Source organism: Phacochoerus africanus, chromosome 3, assembly GCF_016906955.1.
Source record: "Phacochoerus africanus isolate WHEZ1 chromosome 3, ROS_Pafr_v1, whole genome shotgun sequence".
NCBI classification, from domain to species: Eukaryota; Metazoa; Chordata; class Mammalia; order Artiodactyla; family Suidae; genus Phacochoerus; species Phacochoerus africanus.
In genome coordinates, this window is record NC_062546.1 from 99,762,746 (window position 1) to 99,783,275 (window position 20,530).

At 40.4% G+C, this 20,530-nt stretch overlaps 1 protein-coding gene across 1 annotated transcript in view; it reads right to left on the reverse strand.

The window, feature by feature from the left end:
• CSMD1 (CUB and Sushi multiple domains 1) overlaps window positions 1-20,530 on the reverse strand; it is a 1,865,356-nt gene that overhangs the window by 185,210 nt on the left and 1,659,616 nt on the right. The window contains exons 34-37 of the mRNA XM_047772241.1: window positions 16,159-16,362; window positions 14,675-14,799; window positions 14,229-14,325; window positions 6,326-6,430 (exon numbers count right to left, since the gene is read on the reverse strand). Of these exons, the coding sequence (XP_047628197.1) occupies window positions 6,326-6,430; window positions 14,229-14,325; window positions 14,675-14,799; window positions 16,159-16,362 (531 nt within the window). The remainder of the gene's footprint in view (window positions 1-6,325; window positions 6,431-14,228; window positions 14,326-14,674; window positions 14,800-16,158; window positions 16,363-20,530) is intronic.

The following is a 20,530-nucleotide window of genomic DNA, read 5'->3' on the forward strand; positions in this document are numbered from 1 at the left end:
ACCGGGGGCATGGTAGGAGCCTGGTCTGGGCTTCTCCCTCACCACCACCAAATGCCAATGTTTCTATGGAGAGGAGCATGAAATCCCATGCACTTCCCTGAACCTTTCCCTTTTAGGAAACAGAAGTGTTAACCCACTGAGGGAAGGGTGGAAAAACCTGGTTCCCTCCAGTGCACAGGAAAAGAGGCATTACAGCTTGGAGAAAGGAATATGAAGAAAGAAAGTCTAGGGAGTTCCCATTGTGGCTCAGTGGTTATCAAACCCAACTAGTATCCATGAGGATGCAGGTTCAATCCCTGGCCTTGCTCAGTGGTTCAGGGATCCAGTGTTGCTGGGAGCAGTGTGTAGGTCACAGAATTGGCTCAGATCTCAGGTTGCTGTGGCTGTGGTGAAGGCCAGTGGCTACAACTCTATTAGACCCCTAGCCTGGGAATCTATATATGTCGTGGGTGCTGCCCTAAAAAGACAAAAGATAAATGACAAAAAAAAAAAGAAAGAAAGAAAGAAAAAGAAAGAAAGAATGTCTGTATCAGGAAAGCCAGTATGAGCTTAAAATCCTATATCAACACCAAGAATGTAGCCTCCTAGCACTAGGGACAGTCAGGAGACACTCCTCAAAGACCAATCATGAGTGGAAGCTAACAGCCTTGCTGAGAACACCCCAATTCACCATATGCAGAATCTTGGAGTCTGAGTTTTGCTAGACAAGAACCACAGGACAACCTTGACCCCAGTGTAAGCAGAACACGGAGTAACAAGCAACAGAGTCTACCTTGGGAGAGATACACGAGTTCGGAGGGAGACCACCTCTTCTGAAAAGGTGTTTAGGGAGGAGTGACAGCTGAGGGTGGAATATTGACACTTAGAAGAAGCCCCCAACCAGGCACTCAGCAGTGGAAGTTCACCACTGAGGAATGAAGCTTGGGATGCAATGGGAGTAACCGTAGCAACAAGAGAACTCAACGCAGTGCAACTCCTGAATCAACAATTTAACAAAAATGGTGCCCATTCCAGGCACAAATGATCTACTCATGGTGTCCACCTTGAATAAAATATTCAAGAAAAAACAACCCTTTTCCTAGAGATGAAGCAAATAACTAGACTCTGTATACTCATAAAGTAGAAATATTGGATGGGGAAATGAAATATAAAAATATGTTAAATGATGTAGTGGAAAAGATAGATGCATAAAGAGTGAAGTAATTATTCACAGAGACAATAATTATAAGAGTCAAGTGAAAATTCAAGGGGGAAAACACAATATCAGAGATGAAGAATGATTTTAATGGGCTCATCAGCAGATTTGACATATCTGAAGACTCTGAATCAAAGGTTAATAGCAACTATAGGAGTTCCTGTTTGGCTTGGGGGTTAAGAACCTGACAGTGTCTGTGAGGACATGGGTTCGATCCCTGGTCTTGTTCAGTGGGTTTAGGATCCACCGTTGTTGCAAGCCATTTCACAGGTCACAGATATGGCTTGGATCTGCCATTGCCATGGCTGTAGCATAGGCTAGCAGCTGTAGCTCTGATTTGACACTAGCCTGGGAACTTCCATATGCCACAGGTGTGGCCATTAGAAATAAAGAAAGAAAGAAAAGAAAGAAAGAAAGAAAGAAAGAAAGAGAGAAAGAAAGAAAAGGGAAAAAGAGAGCAATTATATAAGCTGAAAGAGAAAAGCATGAATAAAACATAACTGAGGAACAAAAACTGTGAAACAATATCAACAGGTCTGATAGACATGTAACTGGAGTCCCAAAAGAAACAGGAAAAGAAATATCCGTAATGATAATGGCCAAGAATTTGTCATAAATAATAAAAGGCATCAGACTTTAGATCCATGAATGCAAGAGTACCCCAAACACCATGAATATCAAGCGCACACACACATACACACACACAAACATATAAATCCATCTAGCCTTACATAGTCTATCTGATGAAAATAAAAGATAAAGAAAAATTCTTAAGAAATTCAGATAACAGGGATAAAATTCATAGCCATAAGAAATACAGCTTAATTCTCATCATAAACATAAACCAAGAAATGAGAAGAAACTGAAACAAAGAAATTTCAACCCAGATTTCTAAAGCCGGCCAAAGGAGCTTTCAAAAATGAAGGTAAAATGATGACCTTTGCAGAAAATCAAAAGCTGAGAGAATTCATTGTCAGCAAATCTGAACTAGAAAAAGACTCAAAGGAGGTCCCTCGGACATATTTTCTGTCTTAAAAAAAAAAAAAAAAATCCAAGTTCTGTCTAAAACTTGGATTCACCTGAAGAAATAAAGAGCTCCACAGATGCTAAAAACAAGGTAAATATAAAATATTTCTTTTTCTCATTTTTATTCACTCTGAAATATCACTATCTAGAGAAAAATAATAAAATGTTTTCCAGGTGTTAAAACATAAAAATAAAATATAAGGCAATAGCATAAAGGATGGAAAGAAGAAATCAGAAGTAATATGCTTATAAGTTTCACTGCATACAAAGTGAAATATTATTTGGAGGTAGGTTGTTTCATATTAAAGATACATATTTTAAATTTGTCTAGGGAGACAAATCAACATTTTAAAGAGTTTTCTCTAATAAGCCTAGAGAGGAGACAAAATGGAACAATAAAAAAATTCAAACCAAAGACTGTCAAGAAAAGTGGGAAAAAATAAACGAGACAGAAATAATATCCATAGAAATATGTCATCAGGGTTTAATCTCATTTACCTTCCTCCTACCAAATTCTGCCAAAATCAATAAATAACCCTGAAATCAACCCTTGTTTATAAATATTTACATATACAGTTGGCCCTCTGTATCCCTAGGTTCTGAATTTGCAAAAGCAGAGTTTGAAAATTAAAAAAAAAAAAAATTCTAGAAAGTTCCAAAAAGCAAAATATGAATTTGATGAAGCCTGGCAACTACTTACATGGTATTTCTATTGAATTTATAACTCTTTATGTAGCATTTGCATTGTATTAGTTATTATCCGTCATCCAAAGATGATTTAAAGTGTGTAAAAGAATGTACACAGATTCTATTCAAAAATTACTCCATTTAATTTCAGGGACTTGAGAGTCTGTAGGTTCTGGCATTCACTGGAGGGGGTCCTGGAGCCAATACCCATGGATACTGAGGACCTTCTGTACGTTAAACTCAGAAATTTCTGCCATATTGTTCCTGGGCAGCAGGTTCTACTGTATACATACTGAGGTCAGATTTTGCATTTTCTAAGACAAACCAGTATTATCATTGTCCCCATTATCTGCACTCTACAGTTCTCAGAAATCTAGTTTTCATTTGGTTCTTTTTCTTCAGAAAGGAGTTCAGAACAAGAGTGGGGCTTGTGTTCCTTCTCCTAACTCCTGTTGAACCTTCACTCAAGTCCAGTGATGTGAAAGAGGGATAAATGGTGACAAGCACGCAGTAAACATTCAAAGTTGCTGATCTTTTGAGCTGTTGCTGGGCTGTATAAGATCTCAGATGATCACACATACCAAACTGGACCTCCTGGGAATCACTTTTGATATTATTAATATTTCATCCACCCATACATAAAAGTGTGTAGTCTTCTGTTTGAGAAATCCCTATCAGTGTTCATTTGGAATGATAAACCACTCTCACTAACAAAGCATGGCCCTCACTTCCACATGAAAAAGCAAATGCCTCAGGTGGAAGCAGGTGTGGCCCTGCCAGAACAGCTTAGGTTTTAGGGCCAGACAGACTGGATCTCCAGCCCCTTTCTTGTCTACCCATCATTCAGCTACTTGTGACACTTGGGGTCATCATCTGTAAAGAAAGGCAGTCTGTGTGCTGGCTTTCTGACGGGACAGGTGTTAGTAAATAGCATTTGTGATGAAACACACGTGTGGACTTGTGTTCATTCTGTAAGTTGTTAGCAGCACGACTTGACCCAGGCAGGCTGGACTGAGCACGTGCTAGGCTCTGTTTCTTCTTTTCTAAAAACTAGCATTCCTGGAGTTTCCATCGTGGCGCAGTGGTTAATGAATCCGACTAGGAACCATGAGGTTGCGGGTTCAATCCCTGCCCTTGCTCAGTGGGTTAACGATCCAGCGTTGCCATTAGCTGTGGTGTAGGTCGCAGACGCAGCTCGGATCCCGTGTTGCTGTGGCTCTGGCGTAGGCTGGCAGCTACAGCTCTGATTCGACCCCTAGCCTGGGAACCTCCATATGCCGCAGGAGCGGCCCAAGAAATGGCAAAAAGACAAAAAATAATAATAATAAAAAAATAAAAATAAAAACTGAGCATTCCTCAAAATGGTGTGGTTTTGAGGATAAATAAGTAAGCAGCTGAAATATCTCTAGAGTAGGACCAGGGATAGAGTCTGTGCCTATTTTTGTTTTTATTATTATTTCATGGATACACAACTTAGTGAAAATACTGAATTTAACAGCATGCAGATTGACAAAACAATTTTAAGGTAGATGCAAAAATATAATAGTTTAAAAATATTAGGCAATCTTTTGACAACTGACTTCAACAATCCTTATGCTGTTTGGTGTTCACTTTAAAGATTGTCTACAAACTTAATCTTTCTATGATCCAAATTTTAAACTGACAAAGAATTGGACCAGAGAAATGACCATCTCTAAATACATGGAAGGAAAGGGTCAATGTGAACCTCAGAACCTGAAAATAACTCAGGAATTTCCCGTTGTGGTGCAGCAGAAATGAATCTGACTAGTAACCATGAAGTGGTGGGTTCGATCCCTGGCCTTGCTCAGTAGGTTAAGGATCTGGCAATGACATGAGCTGTGGTGTAGGTTGCAGACACGGCTGGGATCATGCATTGCTGTGGCTGTGGTATATTCCCACAGCTGTAGTTCCAATTCTACCCCTAGCCTGGGAACCTCCTTATGCCATATGCCACAGGTGAGGCCCTAAAAAGCAAAAAAAAAAAAAGAAAACAGCATTCTGTGCAGCCAAATAAAAAGTAAATACATTAGGTCATGAAACTAGACCTTAGATTCTTGAACAAGATTCATTTCAGTAAGAAATATGTTCAGCTCTCTTTTCGAATGAATTTTATTGGCTGGGAATAAAGTGAAATGTAGGTAATTACTGCATTGCTGCAACTGAGGTCTGGGTGAGCACATGGATAATCGTACACAGTAACTGCAGATTATTTTACTAGCACCTCTTTCTATAAAGAGTGATTGAAAAGCCAGAAGCCACAAGATAACTTTGAGAGGAAGAGATAAGGACATTCATCAATTCTAACTCTGCTAAAAATATTAGCGAATTTATTAACACTATCATAAATAAGGTTTATAGATTCCTATCTGCAGATGTTCACCAAATGTATCAAAGTAGCAGATTTTTCCAGACATATCCTACATAAATAACATCCACAGTATCATTTTACGCTGTCACTAAAGTAGTCCTATTCAAATAAATTGGAATAAACTTGCATACAAATGTCTGTAATAAGTACGAAAATTTAACCAGAATGCGAAACAGCCCTGTGGTTTGTGTCTGGTTCAGAATATTTATCATCAGCTGGAAATCTGGCCTGTCAAAAACATGCATATGCATTTACATACCAGCAAACTGTTTATCTCAATTCAAAGGATCACGTATTAAAGCTCATCTATGTATTTGCTTATTTGCAACTGCTTATTAAAGGAGATGAATATCAACATTAAGCATTTTTAGGGCCTGAAAACATGTCCTAAAATAAACCTCACTCTCACTGGAAATTCTTACTTTACTTTTACAAGGTTTACCTGCATAATCAAACGCCAAAGAAGATTTGTGCATTTGACCTTTGTCATCCCATTTATCAGACTATTAACTCAGTCTCACATCCATTTTTAAAAGGTTAGTGTCTCCTTTGCACTACCTTCTTCCAATTAAAATGAATAATACACAAAATGCAGGCACTGAAGTGGTTGCTCTTTACTAGTCTAACAGCCTTGAGACTAGAAATAGAAAGGGCTTATGACTATAATCTATTTGGAAATTATGACTCTACATTTTTGGATATTTATATGAGTACTTGCTATCACTCACAAGAAAATCAGTAAAATTACAAGGGGCTACTTTTTGTACTTTTTTAACACAAACAACTTGAATGTACAGCTGTTGTTTTAATTTAATGATTCCAGATACTAACTACTTCCTTTCCCTATTAATCTGTCTTTCATAATATATAGTTCATAGAGGTGGATTTTGTAACACCCAATTTCATAACTTTTAAACATGGTTTTAGAATAATATTTTCTGGTGTAACAAGGGCAGGGACTTATTTTCCCTTTAAGACAATTACTCAATAGAACAATGAAAGCTGGATGCAGAAACAGGTGAACTTACTTTTGTATTCCAGATGGAAACCAGCAGCTGCCACGCTGATATCCGACTGGAAATGCAGGTAGAGCTGATTGGAGGTGCTATTGAGCAGCGCTGGCACCGTGGTACCTGCAGGAAGTGATGCAGAAGGAACTTGAATATTACTGATGCATTCACTCTTGTAATTACCAAATCCATAAGCTATCGGACTAAGTGAAGTCAGTCAAAGACAAATACATGTGACATCACTTATATGTGGGATCTAAAATATGATACAAATGAACTTATCTGCAAAACAAACAGACTTGTAGACATAGAAAATAAACTTACGGTTACCAAGGGGAAAGGGAGGGAGGGATAAATTGAGGGTATGAGTTTAATAGAAACACTGCTATATATAGTCAGCAAGGATATACTGTGTAGCACAGGGAACTATATTCAATATCTTGTATAATGAATAATGGAACCTATAACTCCACTGAATAATTCCAACCTATAATGGAAAATAATCTGAACAAAATACATACAACAGAATCACTTTGCTGGACACCTGAAACTGACATAGTATTATAAATCAACTATACTTCAAAAAAATCACTGAGGATATTTATTTATGTTTATAGATCCTGTAACTTGTCTGTTCTTCGAGTAATTAACCTGAGTACTGGCTTCAATCATTACACTTTGAGTCTCTCTCTTTCCAAGCACTGTAAGATGTTCCTCATTTTCCCTGTCCTCCTCAGGTAGATGTGACATTTCTCCACCATATCAGTGATAACACCAATTCTTATGTTTTATCCTGCATTTGGTTCTTCACAATGCTTTCTTTTATAAATGTAACGATTTGCTTTTTTTTTTTTTTCCCCTGACTTCTGAACCAAGAAAGGAGGAAGTCTCAACATGCAAGTCATGTGGAGGTTGGGGAAGCAGTCAGACTGGATTTGATGCATTATATTAGTCAGAGAGGTTGCTTGCAACAGACAAATCAGGAGGTTTAGACATGCCCAGGTTGAGGGTGACAAAGAAGCCATGGTCCTGCAGGGTGCTCAGGAAAAAGACATCAGCCAAAAGTTTATCAGTGTCGGGATGTATTATAATGTGGACATATGATCAGCAAACTTAACCCCTTTTCCCTAGAGGGAGCATGCATGATGCTCTATGGGACTCATATCATTCTCTGAGCAAGAACACACTTCCCAGAGGTGAAGGGAATGTCCATCAGGTAAAGCTCATTGTGGTGCAGGCAAATTACTAGAACAAGCTGCAATGAAGGGGGTGCTAATAAAGAAAGAAAGAAATACAATTTTAAATAAGAAAGCATGGAAATAAGTTAATTATCCATGGCAAATAAACAAGATTGTGAAGGTAAGAGTCTTTGTCACTCTGCACTCTCTACATAAGTGACTCTAAGGTCCCCCAAAGGCTGGAAGTAAATCAGTGACTCCGGGGAAGGAAGGCGTTTGGAAGATGACTAGGGCACAATTGAAGGAATTCTCTATCCCTCAGAACCTGGTTCACCTCTATGTCCCCACATCCATCCACACTGTTAGCAACCACTCCTCTCCTCCCATTAGAGGCTTCCTCCCTCTCTGTGACCCCACACCACCCTACAAGCCAGCCTCCTCCATCCTCTTGGTTTCACAAAGTCTGTCTCTGCATCTTTACAACCATCGTCCCAGCACAAGCCACAGGTACTACTAACTAGGATGAGTGACTAGCACCAGCCTCCTGACTTTTTTCCTGAATCTACTGCTGCCTCAATCCAGTTCATGCTCCACTCAAGAGTCAGAGAACTCCTTTTAAAATGGACATATGATTATGTCATGTTAAAATTATCAGAGATTCCTGATGATCCTGGGAAGAAATTTCAGCCTCTTTGATTGACTTAAAGTGATCTGCCCACTGCCTGCATTTCTAGTGGCTTTTCACTACTCTGTTTCACAACTCTCTTTTCCTGTTCAAGGGGTTCCCATAATTCTAGCCACTGATGCTCTCACCTCCTCCAATCCACTTTGACTTTTTTATTCCTACTCATTCAAAAGTCTCCACTCATTTCCCAAATTAAGCCACTTACTTATTCATTCAATAACATGTGTTTCAAGCCTGATGAGGCTGTTAACCACCTCTTCAAACATACCAATTATTTTCTGACGTGTTGCAAAGCAGAGACTTCCCTGATTGGACAGACCTCAAAAACTTGAGCTTCATTAAGTACTTCAGATATGGGCAGACTAATTTTGCTGTGTATAACATGGAACTGTTAAAACTTGCCTCAGTCTGCTGCTCTGAATCTCCACAGTCCTCATCACCTCCAGCTCTTGTCAGGAATAGCCACCCACTGATCTTCATGTCCCTTCTGCCTTCTCCCTACACAGTTCTTATTCTGCACACAAAATCATCTTTTTATAAGTGTGTAATGCTTATAAGTTTTATTTCTAGACATGGGTGTAAGATATGTATTTTACTAAATTCCAAATCATCTCCCCCTACAAAGCTGGGGAAATGTAATTTCCATCATGACTGGGGATCCCTCCTCTGTCCTGCATGGAAAATAGCCCCAGATTTCTGGTCCCCAAGCTCACGTGGTCCCTTAGATCCCAGTGGTTCCACAGCCTTTGACAGATGCTCTCTGCCTTTCTAAGTGCCCAGGGCTTCCACCTGCTTTCTGAGGACCTGCTACCTCCACGTGATCCTGCAGGAGCTCAAGGATAACTTGAGTTCCTAGAAGGAGCCGAGGCCCAGGGACTGGCTAACCATCCCTACTGTCAGTCTCTTCAACCACTTCAACATCAAGCATTCATCGCCCACCCCTCTGCTTTCGAAAGCTGAAGTGCTTGCAGGAGCAGAGCATGGAGGGAGCTTTCTCCATCCAGCCAAGCCACTTGCAAAGACCTGGCTCTCTCCAGTAACAAGGTTGGGAAAAAGATCAGTGGAGTGCAATGAAAATATCATCCCAGTAAAAGATCCTGCCCCAAATGCCAATGAGTTTTTGCTGACTCTATTCTAAAAATACATTAAGGACTTATCGGTAATTTTGGATTGGCAATAGAGTCTTTCCAAGACTCCTTGGGTTTATGGAGGTTCACTCTCAGTTTGAAGCTGTGCAGTAACTAGTAATGTGGGTGTCTTTGGCCAATTAGTACACAAAGTGTTACTGGGCTATTTTGGGAGAAAAATAGAGAGAAACAGAGGACAGAGAAGAAAACACCAGATTTACTTCCTAAAGATTCTATGGGTGTGTATGTGTTCCTGTGCACACACATGCATGTGCCCACAGGTGTGTAAATTGGATTCCTCACTTTAGATATGGGGCCTGTGCCTCAACCCCCTTCCCCAACTACTAAGGTGGGGTTTTCTCTGGGAAATGGTGCTTCTCAGACCTGAACTACCAGGGAACTACTACTCCCAGTTCACTGTAAGGGACTATAAATGTTTGCTAAGGGATAAACATTTAGAAAACATTTGCAGATTGAACCCTTTTTTTATTTGACCTTGGTTTGATGGATGAAGATAGAAAAATAGATACATACATAATACATACGTACAGACATAAACATTTTTTGTTGCACAATTGTGGTAGGGGAAAAACAGGTCTATTCCTGCTGGTCAGAAGGTACATGTAAAGAGAAATTGTTTGAAACTAATTCATAGCTAATGGGGTGCAGATAGGGGATGCTGCAAAGTAGGGTGACCTTGCCTGCTTCAAAAGGTGTTCTGTCTGAAGAATGTCCTTTCCCCTGGCCAGGCTGTGCCAGAGGCCAGTGCTGCCTGTGCAGCAGCAAGCAGGGTGCACCCAGGGCCCAGGGATGGACTGGTATTGAGGAAGGAAGGGAACAGGAGGCACAGGGGACACCAACGGTACCCACTCCTTGCTCCAACTCAAGACCCATCCTAACAGCAAGACAAGAAGGAGACATCCACCCAGAACTCCAGTTATAACCCATTTTTTTCAGTTTGTGTGACATCTGCTGTCCTCTGAGGTGTGTAATATTTTTGTATATTGGGATGATGTTTGCAGAAAGAACAATGTTATTATGGTCAAACTAATCTAACCAGGTAACTTTTCATTATGGCATCTGTACCACTTTTTGCCTGGTTTTACCTGTAACTTTGGGTTATCAGTGGATTTAATAGTCTCCAGCCTCCAGGGAAGTTATTTCCAGATGCCAGTATTCAACACACACGTTTGACGTTTTTGTTTGTCTATATCTTCCCTGACTGTGTTACAGTGGAATCTGAAAAACTTCTTCCACTCCTGACTCTGACACAGATCAGCTCTGTCACTGAAAACCTTTTACTTTGTTCCAATTCTATAAAATAAAGATAATACATCCCTATGAGTGAAAGTGCTTTGTGGATTATCTCACCCCCGACTAAATGTTATCAGCAAATACATTTGTGAACGACAGCCCTGACTGTACTTCTGCGATGAAATATCATCATTTTCCTACAACTGCTGCTGGCTCTCGGTGGCTCAGGTGTCATGGAAGGTGGGCAGGGGGTGTGGGAGGACGCTGGTTGGCCAGCACGTGCTGCAGCTGCAGAAAGCCCTGCCTGTTGGCCCCTCAGTGGGCGTCCACTCAGGGCTCTGCTCAGAACTGACTCGAAGAAGTTTATTCCTACCCTACGAAATGCAACTGAGAATTTTTTTAAGCATTGCCACAGGCGGAATATTTTTGATGGCATTATTTCATTGTGACCTAGATGGAACCACATAGAAAGCTGAGAAATGGTATCACTGCCCCAGAGACTGAACCCTCAGCACACTGATATCTGCCCTTAATCCTGATTGTCAGCTATAAATCGGTATGAATTTTGCTCTGTTTTTTATCCATTTATAATTTATAACCTGTCAACTTCCCAAAATGATTTTAAATGAGTTACAATATAATTCCTACATACACATGGCTGTCCAGATGTAAATGGAAAGTAAAAACCTGAATTTATTCAAGAATCCAGTCAATCGTTTTTTTGGAAATATGTCTCTACAACTACTCATCTTGTTTGTTTTTACTTAACAACCAACTTTTAAAATGGTCTCAGATTTTCCTTTATAAATATTTTGAAAGTATTATAGGAACAAAAACATTTATTGTATTTTAATTTGTTTTATTTATTTTTTGGCTGCATCTGCAGCATGCTGAAGTTCCTGGGCCAGGGATGGAACCCAAGCCACAGCAGTGACAATGCCAAGTCTTTAACTGCTAGGCCACCAAGAAACTCCCATTTATTACATTTTAAAACACATTCAGACCAGATTGGGTGCGTTCAGGGTGGTATGGCCATAGACGGAGGAGGGTGCCACGTGGCACCCCTTAAAACACGTTCAAATTTGATGGCTGATGTGTCATTTCTTCCACATAAAGTAAAAAAAAAAAAAAAAAAAAAAAGAAGATTCCTTTAAAAAATATTTTTAAAGTTTCAAATATAGTCACTATCTTGTCATTTGTTATATATGTATATTTATCCACAATATACATATATGTGTAAAATAATCCCTATCTGCAATACAGATATGTGTAAAATTATTTTACTCTAAACCATTTGTGAGCAAGTTGCAGACATGATGACTCATTTCTTGTAAAAAATTAGTGTGCATTTCTTAAGACAGAACAGTTGAAAACAAAAAAATTAACATAGATGCAACAGTACCATATATTCCACAGCATTCTTTGGAATTTTGACAATCTGCCAATAATGGCTTTTCCAGCAAAAGGATTCCTTCTGTGATTATGTCGCCTTAATTTTTTTCTTTTCCTTTCATGAATTTGATACTTTTGAAAGATACAGGCTACTTTTCTGTGTAGAATATTTTTCAATTTTCATTTCAATTTTTATTTTAGAAAAATAGGACTTAAAAAATTTATTCTTACGAATTATACCATAATAAAACTTTTTTCAAATTTTTTATTTTATTTTGTTTTTTTGCTTTTTAGGGCTGCACCTGTGGCATACTGAAGTTCCCAGGCTAGGGGTCGAATCAGAGCTACAGCTGCCAGCCTATGCCACAGCCACAGCAACGCTAAGTTAATCAAACACAGTCGACAAAGGATTTTTTTGTTTTTGTTTATATAGGAAGGTCTCCTGATTTGAGTATCATACAAATTTAAGCTGAGACTACACTCAGACGTGTTTAGAAAACAGCATTACAAAAGATTGGTAGTGAGCAATTGGAAAACAAAACAAAACCAAAACAAGATACGATGCAGGGCTGCTGTGCAGTACTATATCCGATGTTTTGAAATGGAGCAGGACCTTGTGGGGCCTTCCCTGGTTCACATCCCTCCCCCTCATTTCTGGTTTGTAGGAAAGGGGCTCCTCATTCAGCCTTCAGTGACCTTCACTTTGTCTCAAAGGGCAGGTTCAAACTGTTGCTAATCAGAGAAGGGAAAGAGATGCAAGAACAAGGGAGGAGTAGTCCAGAAACAATAGTGCATTCTGGAGGCAGGCTCCTGGTTCCCCTTCAAGGAGTGTACAGAACAATATCTTTGAGCTCTCCTGCAGAATAAGCATGCCCCACTCCTCCCCAGGGGGAGGATGGCAGCCTCAGGAGGAGCAAAGCATCCCTGGAGCCCCTCCCTGTTATCTCACCACCAGACAATCAGAAGACAGCCACACACCCTGAGGCCCTCACCCCAAGTTTTGTCCATAAAAACTTGCCCAAGAAAACCATCCGGGAGTTTGGGGGGTTTGAGCATAAGCCACCCATCTCCTTGCTTGGCCCTCCAATAAACCTTGCTCTGTTCCAATCTCTGATGTTCTGGTTTGTTTGGACTCATATTTCAAGGGGCACAGGGACTTGCGCTTGGTAACATTTTCACTACTGTTAAGTCTTCACTGCAGCCAAACTTCAAAACTAGTCCCCTAAGAAGATGACGGCATTTTGAAAAACTCCAGCAACTCCAGAGTTTGCTTTGGCTTTTTCTTTTTTTTGTCTTTTTAGGGCTGCACCTGCAGCATATGGAAGTTCCCAGGTGAGGGGTCCAATTGGACCTGTAGCTGCTTGCCCATGCCACAGCCTCAGCAACGCCAGACCCAAGCTTCATCTGCAACCTACACCACAGTTCATGGCAATGGCCGGATCCTTAACCCACTGAGCAGGGACAGGGATAGAACCCACAACTTTATGGTTCCTAGTCAGATTCATTTCCACTGCGCCATGAAGGGAACCCCCCGCTTTGGCTTTTTTTCAGCAACATAGCCTCTAAAGAGAATATCTGATGTTTTTCATGACTGGATTTAGGTGGTGGTACATTTTGGGCAAGAATATCAAAATGTGATGTTGTACTCCTTCTAGGCTGGGTATTCCACATCCACATACACACTTACATTTTTCTTTACCGTCTATAGCCATACATATTAAGACCATGAGTTCACACCAATACCTCTAATTCAAATCCATCACAACCAGCTCCACACAAGCCTTCTTTATTTCCATATCTCCAACTCCCTTCTCAGTCACTGAGAAACCTGGTCCACAGCGTCCTCCATACAATTACTTATGTTCTCAGTTCTCACATATCTACCCAACCTTCCATCTCTACCCCTACACCACCGCCTCCTCGCTCAGTCCCTAACTGTGCCAAACACCCCCAACAAGCATGTGCAACATGAGAAAAGGAAAAGCAGCCAATAGAAAATTCATTCCAGCCCTCATACAATTAATTTCAACAGGGAAGAACCCGTTCGTTCTTCTCAGCTCATGGATCCAACCAGCCTTCACATCACTCTCCTGCTCACAGAGGGCACAGCTTTCTCTTTCACATCTGTTTTTTGGTGTTCTAGTTCTAAGACTTCCACCTCTACAGAAATTACTATGCGTGTAGAAGAGTCTTGTAGGGAAACGTCAGCGTTGAATGTTTTCTTGCAGTTGGTTAGTGTTTGATGGTTCTGATTCACGAATACAAGGGCATAGATGTCATCTTACCTGAAAAACTTCCCAGTCTGGGTGCAGTCATGTCACCACCATCATAAATCTCAAGCGAGTCCCAGTTCTGCTCTGTGGCAAAACTGATGACTTGAATCTACCAAACAATAATATTAAGTTAATATTTGCTTTTTTAAAAAATAAAAATAGATGAATCTAGTGCGGTTTTCATGAAATTAAAAACATACATGTAAGAGAGAAGTGAAACCAAAGAAAATACATCATGGAAATGATGTCCAAAAATCTCTACAAATGATACTTTTGATCAATTTTACTCTAAGTTATAGAAACATGATTAGAAACAGTTTGTAGAAATGGTAAGAAAAGAGAAAGAGGTTATGGTTTATGTATTTAGAATAAGCAATACAGAAAGGAAAAAAAGAAAGAAAAAAAACCCACGGACACAAGCTCTGATTATTAGCAGATGCTGGGCTTTTAGCACTTACCTGAATTCCTGATCCCTCTGTCACTATGATCTTCCATATACAGTTTAAGTTGTTACCATACGGTTCAGGGTAGCCAGGGGATAAAATCGTACCTCTTCGCTGAGTGAAATTCCCACTGCAGGGGACTAAAAGACAAACCCATATTTAATTAAAGTGCCAGTTTAGAACATTAATTTTGTACTTAGTGTTCTTTTACTGTGTGATCAGCTATTATGAGAAATTTTACATGGACTATGATACTTTATTTTTTATTTTTTTAATTTTTTTATGGCATATAGAACTTCCCTGGGGATTTCCCATTGTAACTCAGTGGTGATGAACCTGATTAGTATCCATGTGGATGTGAGTTTGATCCTGGCCTCTTTCAGTGGGTTAAAGGATCTGGCATTGCCGTAAGCTTTGGCGTAGGTCACAGATGCAGCTTAAATCTGGCACTGATGTGGCTGGGGTGTAGGCCAGCAGATACAGTTCTGATTGGACCACTAGCTTGGGAACTTCCATATGCTGTGAGTGTGGCCCTAAAAGACAAAAAAAAAAAAAAAAAAGGAACTCCCTCGGCCAGGGATTGAATCCAAGCTGCAGCTGTGACCTATGCATGAGGCAGCTGCAGAAACACTGAATCCTTTAACCCACTGCCCCGGGCTGGGGATCAAGCCTGCACCTCCGCAGTGACCAGAGCCACTGCAGTTGGATTCTCAATCCACTGCACCACAGCAGGAACTCCTAGACTATGATAATTTAGCCAAGGTCAAATTTAGTCTGTTCTTTTTCAAAATATCATTGCCATGGATTATTATCTGCTGTGTTGCTAAGTTTTAGGCACTGGACCTAATGATGGCCTCTCTGAGGTGAATTCTGTTTAGAGTAATAGATCTACAACAATTAAAGAAGCTCTGTAGAGATTTCTCTTCTAGATGCAGACATGCAACTCCAAATGCTATTAATGGGATTTATGAGCAAATCCAGAGAGGAGAAGAGATGCTTAAAATGCACAAATGAATTCAAGTGCTAATCATGATTGCACTGAGGTTCTTACACAAAGTGAAGCAAATAAACTATAACTAATAATGTCATTGTTATTCAGGCTGCATTAACCTATTACTTTTCAAATCTTCATCAGCACCAATTTATTAAAAGGGCATTACACAAGTAATATAACAAATGAACATTATAATGATTTTTCCCCAAAATGAAATTATGTTGTATACCCATGGCTTGAGATAGCATACTTAATAAGTATCAAGAAGTAAAACATGTTTCCTACTTGTTAATTTGATGAGTTGTTTCATGAAGCACAGTCATTTTTAGGGTTTGGCTGCTACTTAATTATTTCTGATAAAATAAATTGCCCCTTAAATAGGTCTGGAGCATGGCTCATTTTATGTGGACTAATCATTAGCACCGGAGAGCAGCTCTTCAATGCTGCTGTGGATTTAGGATGGAGGACATCATGCAAGTGATCACACCATAGGACACATGCTTACCTACACAGCTTGGGATTGTGTCATTCCACTGAGCTAGGGCGTTAGGTACAGACTGGCAGCGGATAGCTGTGGAGCCCTGGAGCAGGTATCCTGGGTTACACTCAAATCGAACTATGGATCCCGCCGAAAACTCAGAGCCGATCCTCCTTCCATATCTGGGCTCAGGGACAGAGCTGCACTGGGTGTCACTGGTCCGAGGAACAGCTAGAGGCAAGTCACAGAGAACAATCATTATCTGTATCTTCATCATAGATTTAAGACAAGTCTAGAGAGAGTTTATGTTATTATGGAAATTAAGAATGCCTTTCGCAGTCTCTATAGGGAAGGATTTAGGGAGAACTTTCACATCTACACACCATCCTTATATCAACCCTGAGGGCCATGCAAATTTCCATTTTAGATGAGGAAAACATGGCATAAGGAGAATTAGTGACTGATGACTGAGCGATACTCAGGCATTTAAAATTAATTAAGTACCCAAATCACTGTGCTGGTGATAATGAGATGACTGAAAACTTGTATTTATCCTCAAGGACCTTAGAGTCTGTGAGAAAAGATGCTACATAAAGAATTGTTTATAATATGGCCACTGTGACTTACAGTAAAATTAAAAATAAAACTACCATATGATCTGGCAATCCCACTTCTGAATTTATCTGAAGGAAATGTAGTCACTATTTCTATAAGTCTGGAGCTATATCTGCACCTCCATGTACAGAACAGCAGTATTCATAATAGCTAAGTCATGGAAACAACCTACATGCCCACTAATGGATCACTGGATAAATAATATTGTATACACACAATGGAATACTTCTCAGCCATAAAAAAGAACAAAATAATGCCATTTGCAGCAACCTGGATGGAACTAGAGACTCTCATACTGAGTGAAGTAAGTCAGAAAGAGAAAGGCAAATACCATATGCTATCACTTATATCTGGAATCTAATATATGGCACAAATGAACCTTTCCACAGAAAAGAAAATCATGGACTTGGAGAATAGACTTGTGGTTGCTGGGGGGGGGGGTAGTGGGATGGATGGGGTGCTTGGGGTTAATAGATGCAGACTATTGCCTTTGGAATAGATTAGCAATGCGATCCTGCTGTGTAGCACTGGAAACTATGTCTAGTCACTTATGATGGCACATGATAATGTGAGAAAAAAGAATGTATACATATATGTGTAAGTGGGTCACCATTGCTGTACAGTAGAAAATTGACGGAACACTGTAAACCAGCTATGATGGAAAAAATAAATAAAAATCATTATATATAAAAAAAAATGTTGTATACACATGCAATGGAATACTATCCACCCATGTAAAAAGGAAGGGACTCCTGCCATTTGCAACAACATGGAGGGACCTGTACGACATCATGCTAAGTGGAATAAGCCTGTCACAAAAGGACACATACTGTGTGATCCCGCTTATATGAAGTAATTAAAATAGTCAAACTTATAGAAGTAGAAAGCAGATGCCAGTCACCAGGAGCTGGAGTGGGGGGTGCAGATGGAGACTTGCTGTTTGACGGGAATGAAGTTTCAGTTTCAGCCATGTAAGGTGCCTAAGTCCTAAAGATGTGCTACAAAGTTGTGCCATAGCTAACTATACTGTGGTATCCAGTGTTAATTTTAAAGTGTAAACTAGTTATTTTAAATTATGATATTAATGATTTAACATGAGAGAGTAAATCTCACATTTCCATAATAAAATTTTTTTAAAATATACTCTGGGAAAAAATAAGAGTTAAACAATCGTTCTACATGGAAAGGCTTGGGAGTGGGTAGGGGGAAACAGTTGGACCACAGCTGAGCACAGACCAGGTAAAATCAAAGCCGCAATCACCTCTTCCCAGGGGTCTCTCCCCCCGCCCTGACCAGCAATCCTCTCCTCAACGTGAGAGGTGGGGCTGGGAGCGAGCCCTCACAATTCCCTAGTGTCTGTGTTACACCTGTATCTTTGGAAATGAACAACAAAGATTAAGTAGCAATGAGCAAAGTGTAATGATCTACTCCAGCTGTGGCATCACTTGGTCTGAAGCTGTGAGCAACACAAGTGGCAGCCCTGACACGGACACTTGGTCACTGCCTGGCCTGAGAGCTGGTTGTCCTTCTGTTGACCACACACAATCTCCGAGGCCACCTCGTGTTCTCACTTACAGGCAGTACTGGGAACACTTACGCAAACACATAAAAGATCCAGACTCCCCCTGATGAACATGACCTTTACTGTGTATAGTAAAGGATTGATCACCTTTACTGAGTGCAGCATGGCCCTGTTCCGTTCCTTCCATGGCCCAGATAAAAACAGACAAACACAATGAATCCCGAATAGTGCTGAATCCAGCACCTAGTCACACTGCCTTTAGTCCCACTTGGTCACCTAGCAGGAGCCTGCATCCTACAGGCAGCCCCATACTCTTTCCTGGAGAACCCGCGGGTGCTCTAGGGTGTGTGGTCCTATGGTCTTTGGATGGTGGGCCTGGCAGGTGAGCCTCCTTCCTGCGTGGGGAGAGAGAGATCTACTCAGGTTGTTGATCAGAATCCAGCAGCTCCGTGAAGAGATTTTAAGTATCTGGGAAAGTGGGACAGAGGAAACCTAGGAAGTTGAAGCATCAAAACTCTGTGTAATATCGGGGGGTGAGGGTGGGAATTACAGCAGCGTTGAGTAACTCTCCCCCCTGAGCCCCTCCTCTGGTGCTTGACCTCACCTGGAAGTCCCTGCATCAGAAGAAATTCTGCTCTCCATAGCAATTACTCTCTATATGTTTCAACAAATGCTTGGCGCTGCTGTGAAACACAACTGAAATCAGCCCAGTGCAATGTAGACAGGGATGAGGTCAGCCTGGCACAGAGGGTGAGGGACAAGTGAGTGACTTCTCAGGTCAAAGGATTGTGTTGATTCAGAGACTGGGTGTTATTTTCTGAGACTCTGATGATATTGAGAATGGGGGATACTGTGAATGTGAGTACACCTTTCAGGGAAACAGGAACTTAAGGTGATGGAATCCTTCACCACCCTTCACCACCGCAGATGCTCTAAGCCACAGCTATGTGCATGCAGTTCTTTTTCTGCACCAATTTTAGAGTAGATGGAGTTAAAAAAGAATAACAATAACAAGAGAAATCTGCATGCAGACAAGAATAACTTGGCTAAGTGAGGCAGTCTTTCCTGCCCCATTTTGTGACAGAGGACACATTCTATTTCTCAACATCATTCGGTTTTGGTAGCTGAAAAATCTGATTTGACAAGCCATTACTAGTTGAGGCATTCAAACACATATCATTGAATAATGCACGAAATTTTATGCTCGATTTCTTTGTAAAAAGTATGCATTTTATAAGCTCTTGATACAAAATGTGAATTTCTTAGAAGGGAAAAACCAACTAAGCCTCATAATTTCTGCCATCATAGAAAAGACGAGGTCCGGGGAAAGTCAACAAAAACGTGTATTTGCATGCCTAAGAAGGACTTCAAGCAAAGAAAACCTTAGTGTAAATTCTGCCACCCAAACTTAGAAAAAGTATTTCCACTTTTCTAGCTCTGTTTATTTGATCTGTTTATTTTAATGCTAAGAAGAGTGAGTCTGTTAATAGAAAATCGTTGTGGGGGGGTAGTCCTGAGAGCAAGAGCAGGATGCTGTTTCAGTTGAGGCTGGGAGATGACAGATGTGACTTGGAAAGACAGAGATGGACATCTGTAAGTTGTACATGGTGGGGAGTTTGCCAACAAAAGCATGGCTTCCTTTTCCCTTTGAAATATCCAGTCTCACGTGTCTTCCTAATTTTGGTTGAGTGAAATATTTTGAGAGAACTAAAAGAGGGGTTGAAGTCTCCATTGAAACCCACAAGAAAAACAGACTATATGCAGAAAGAGCTGGGCATAAATGTAAGACAATTAGAAATGACAGTATGTTGATGAGACACTGTCAAGCACCACGTTTAACACAGACACATTCAAGCATGAGCACAGAGAGGGGAGGCAGAGGTAATGTGGCTGCTTTTCACCAGCCTGTCGAAAAACGAGCATGTGCTCAGAGAAAGCAGGAAACAAGGAAATACCTTCCTTGGTCTTGGTGGTCACATAGCATATTTCTTGTGTTGATTCCAGTGTTGCTAAGGTTGATTCTAATATTATAAGGTGTGCATTTGGGGCCACAAAAAAGCCTCTAGGTGCAATGTAATCACTTCATAGAATAGAATCAAAGGTCTATTCTATTACTGGGAGAAACAGACTGTGATGAACTCATTAAGACATGGTAGATAAGCTTTCAACGTGGCAGGTTTCTGAGGACTATGTCATTTTATTTTTGCATTGACCTAAGAATCCACTGAGTTCAGGTACAATGTACTTTCTATGGAACAGCAA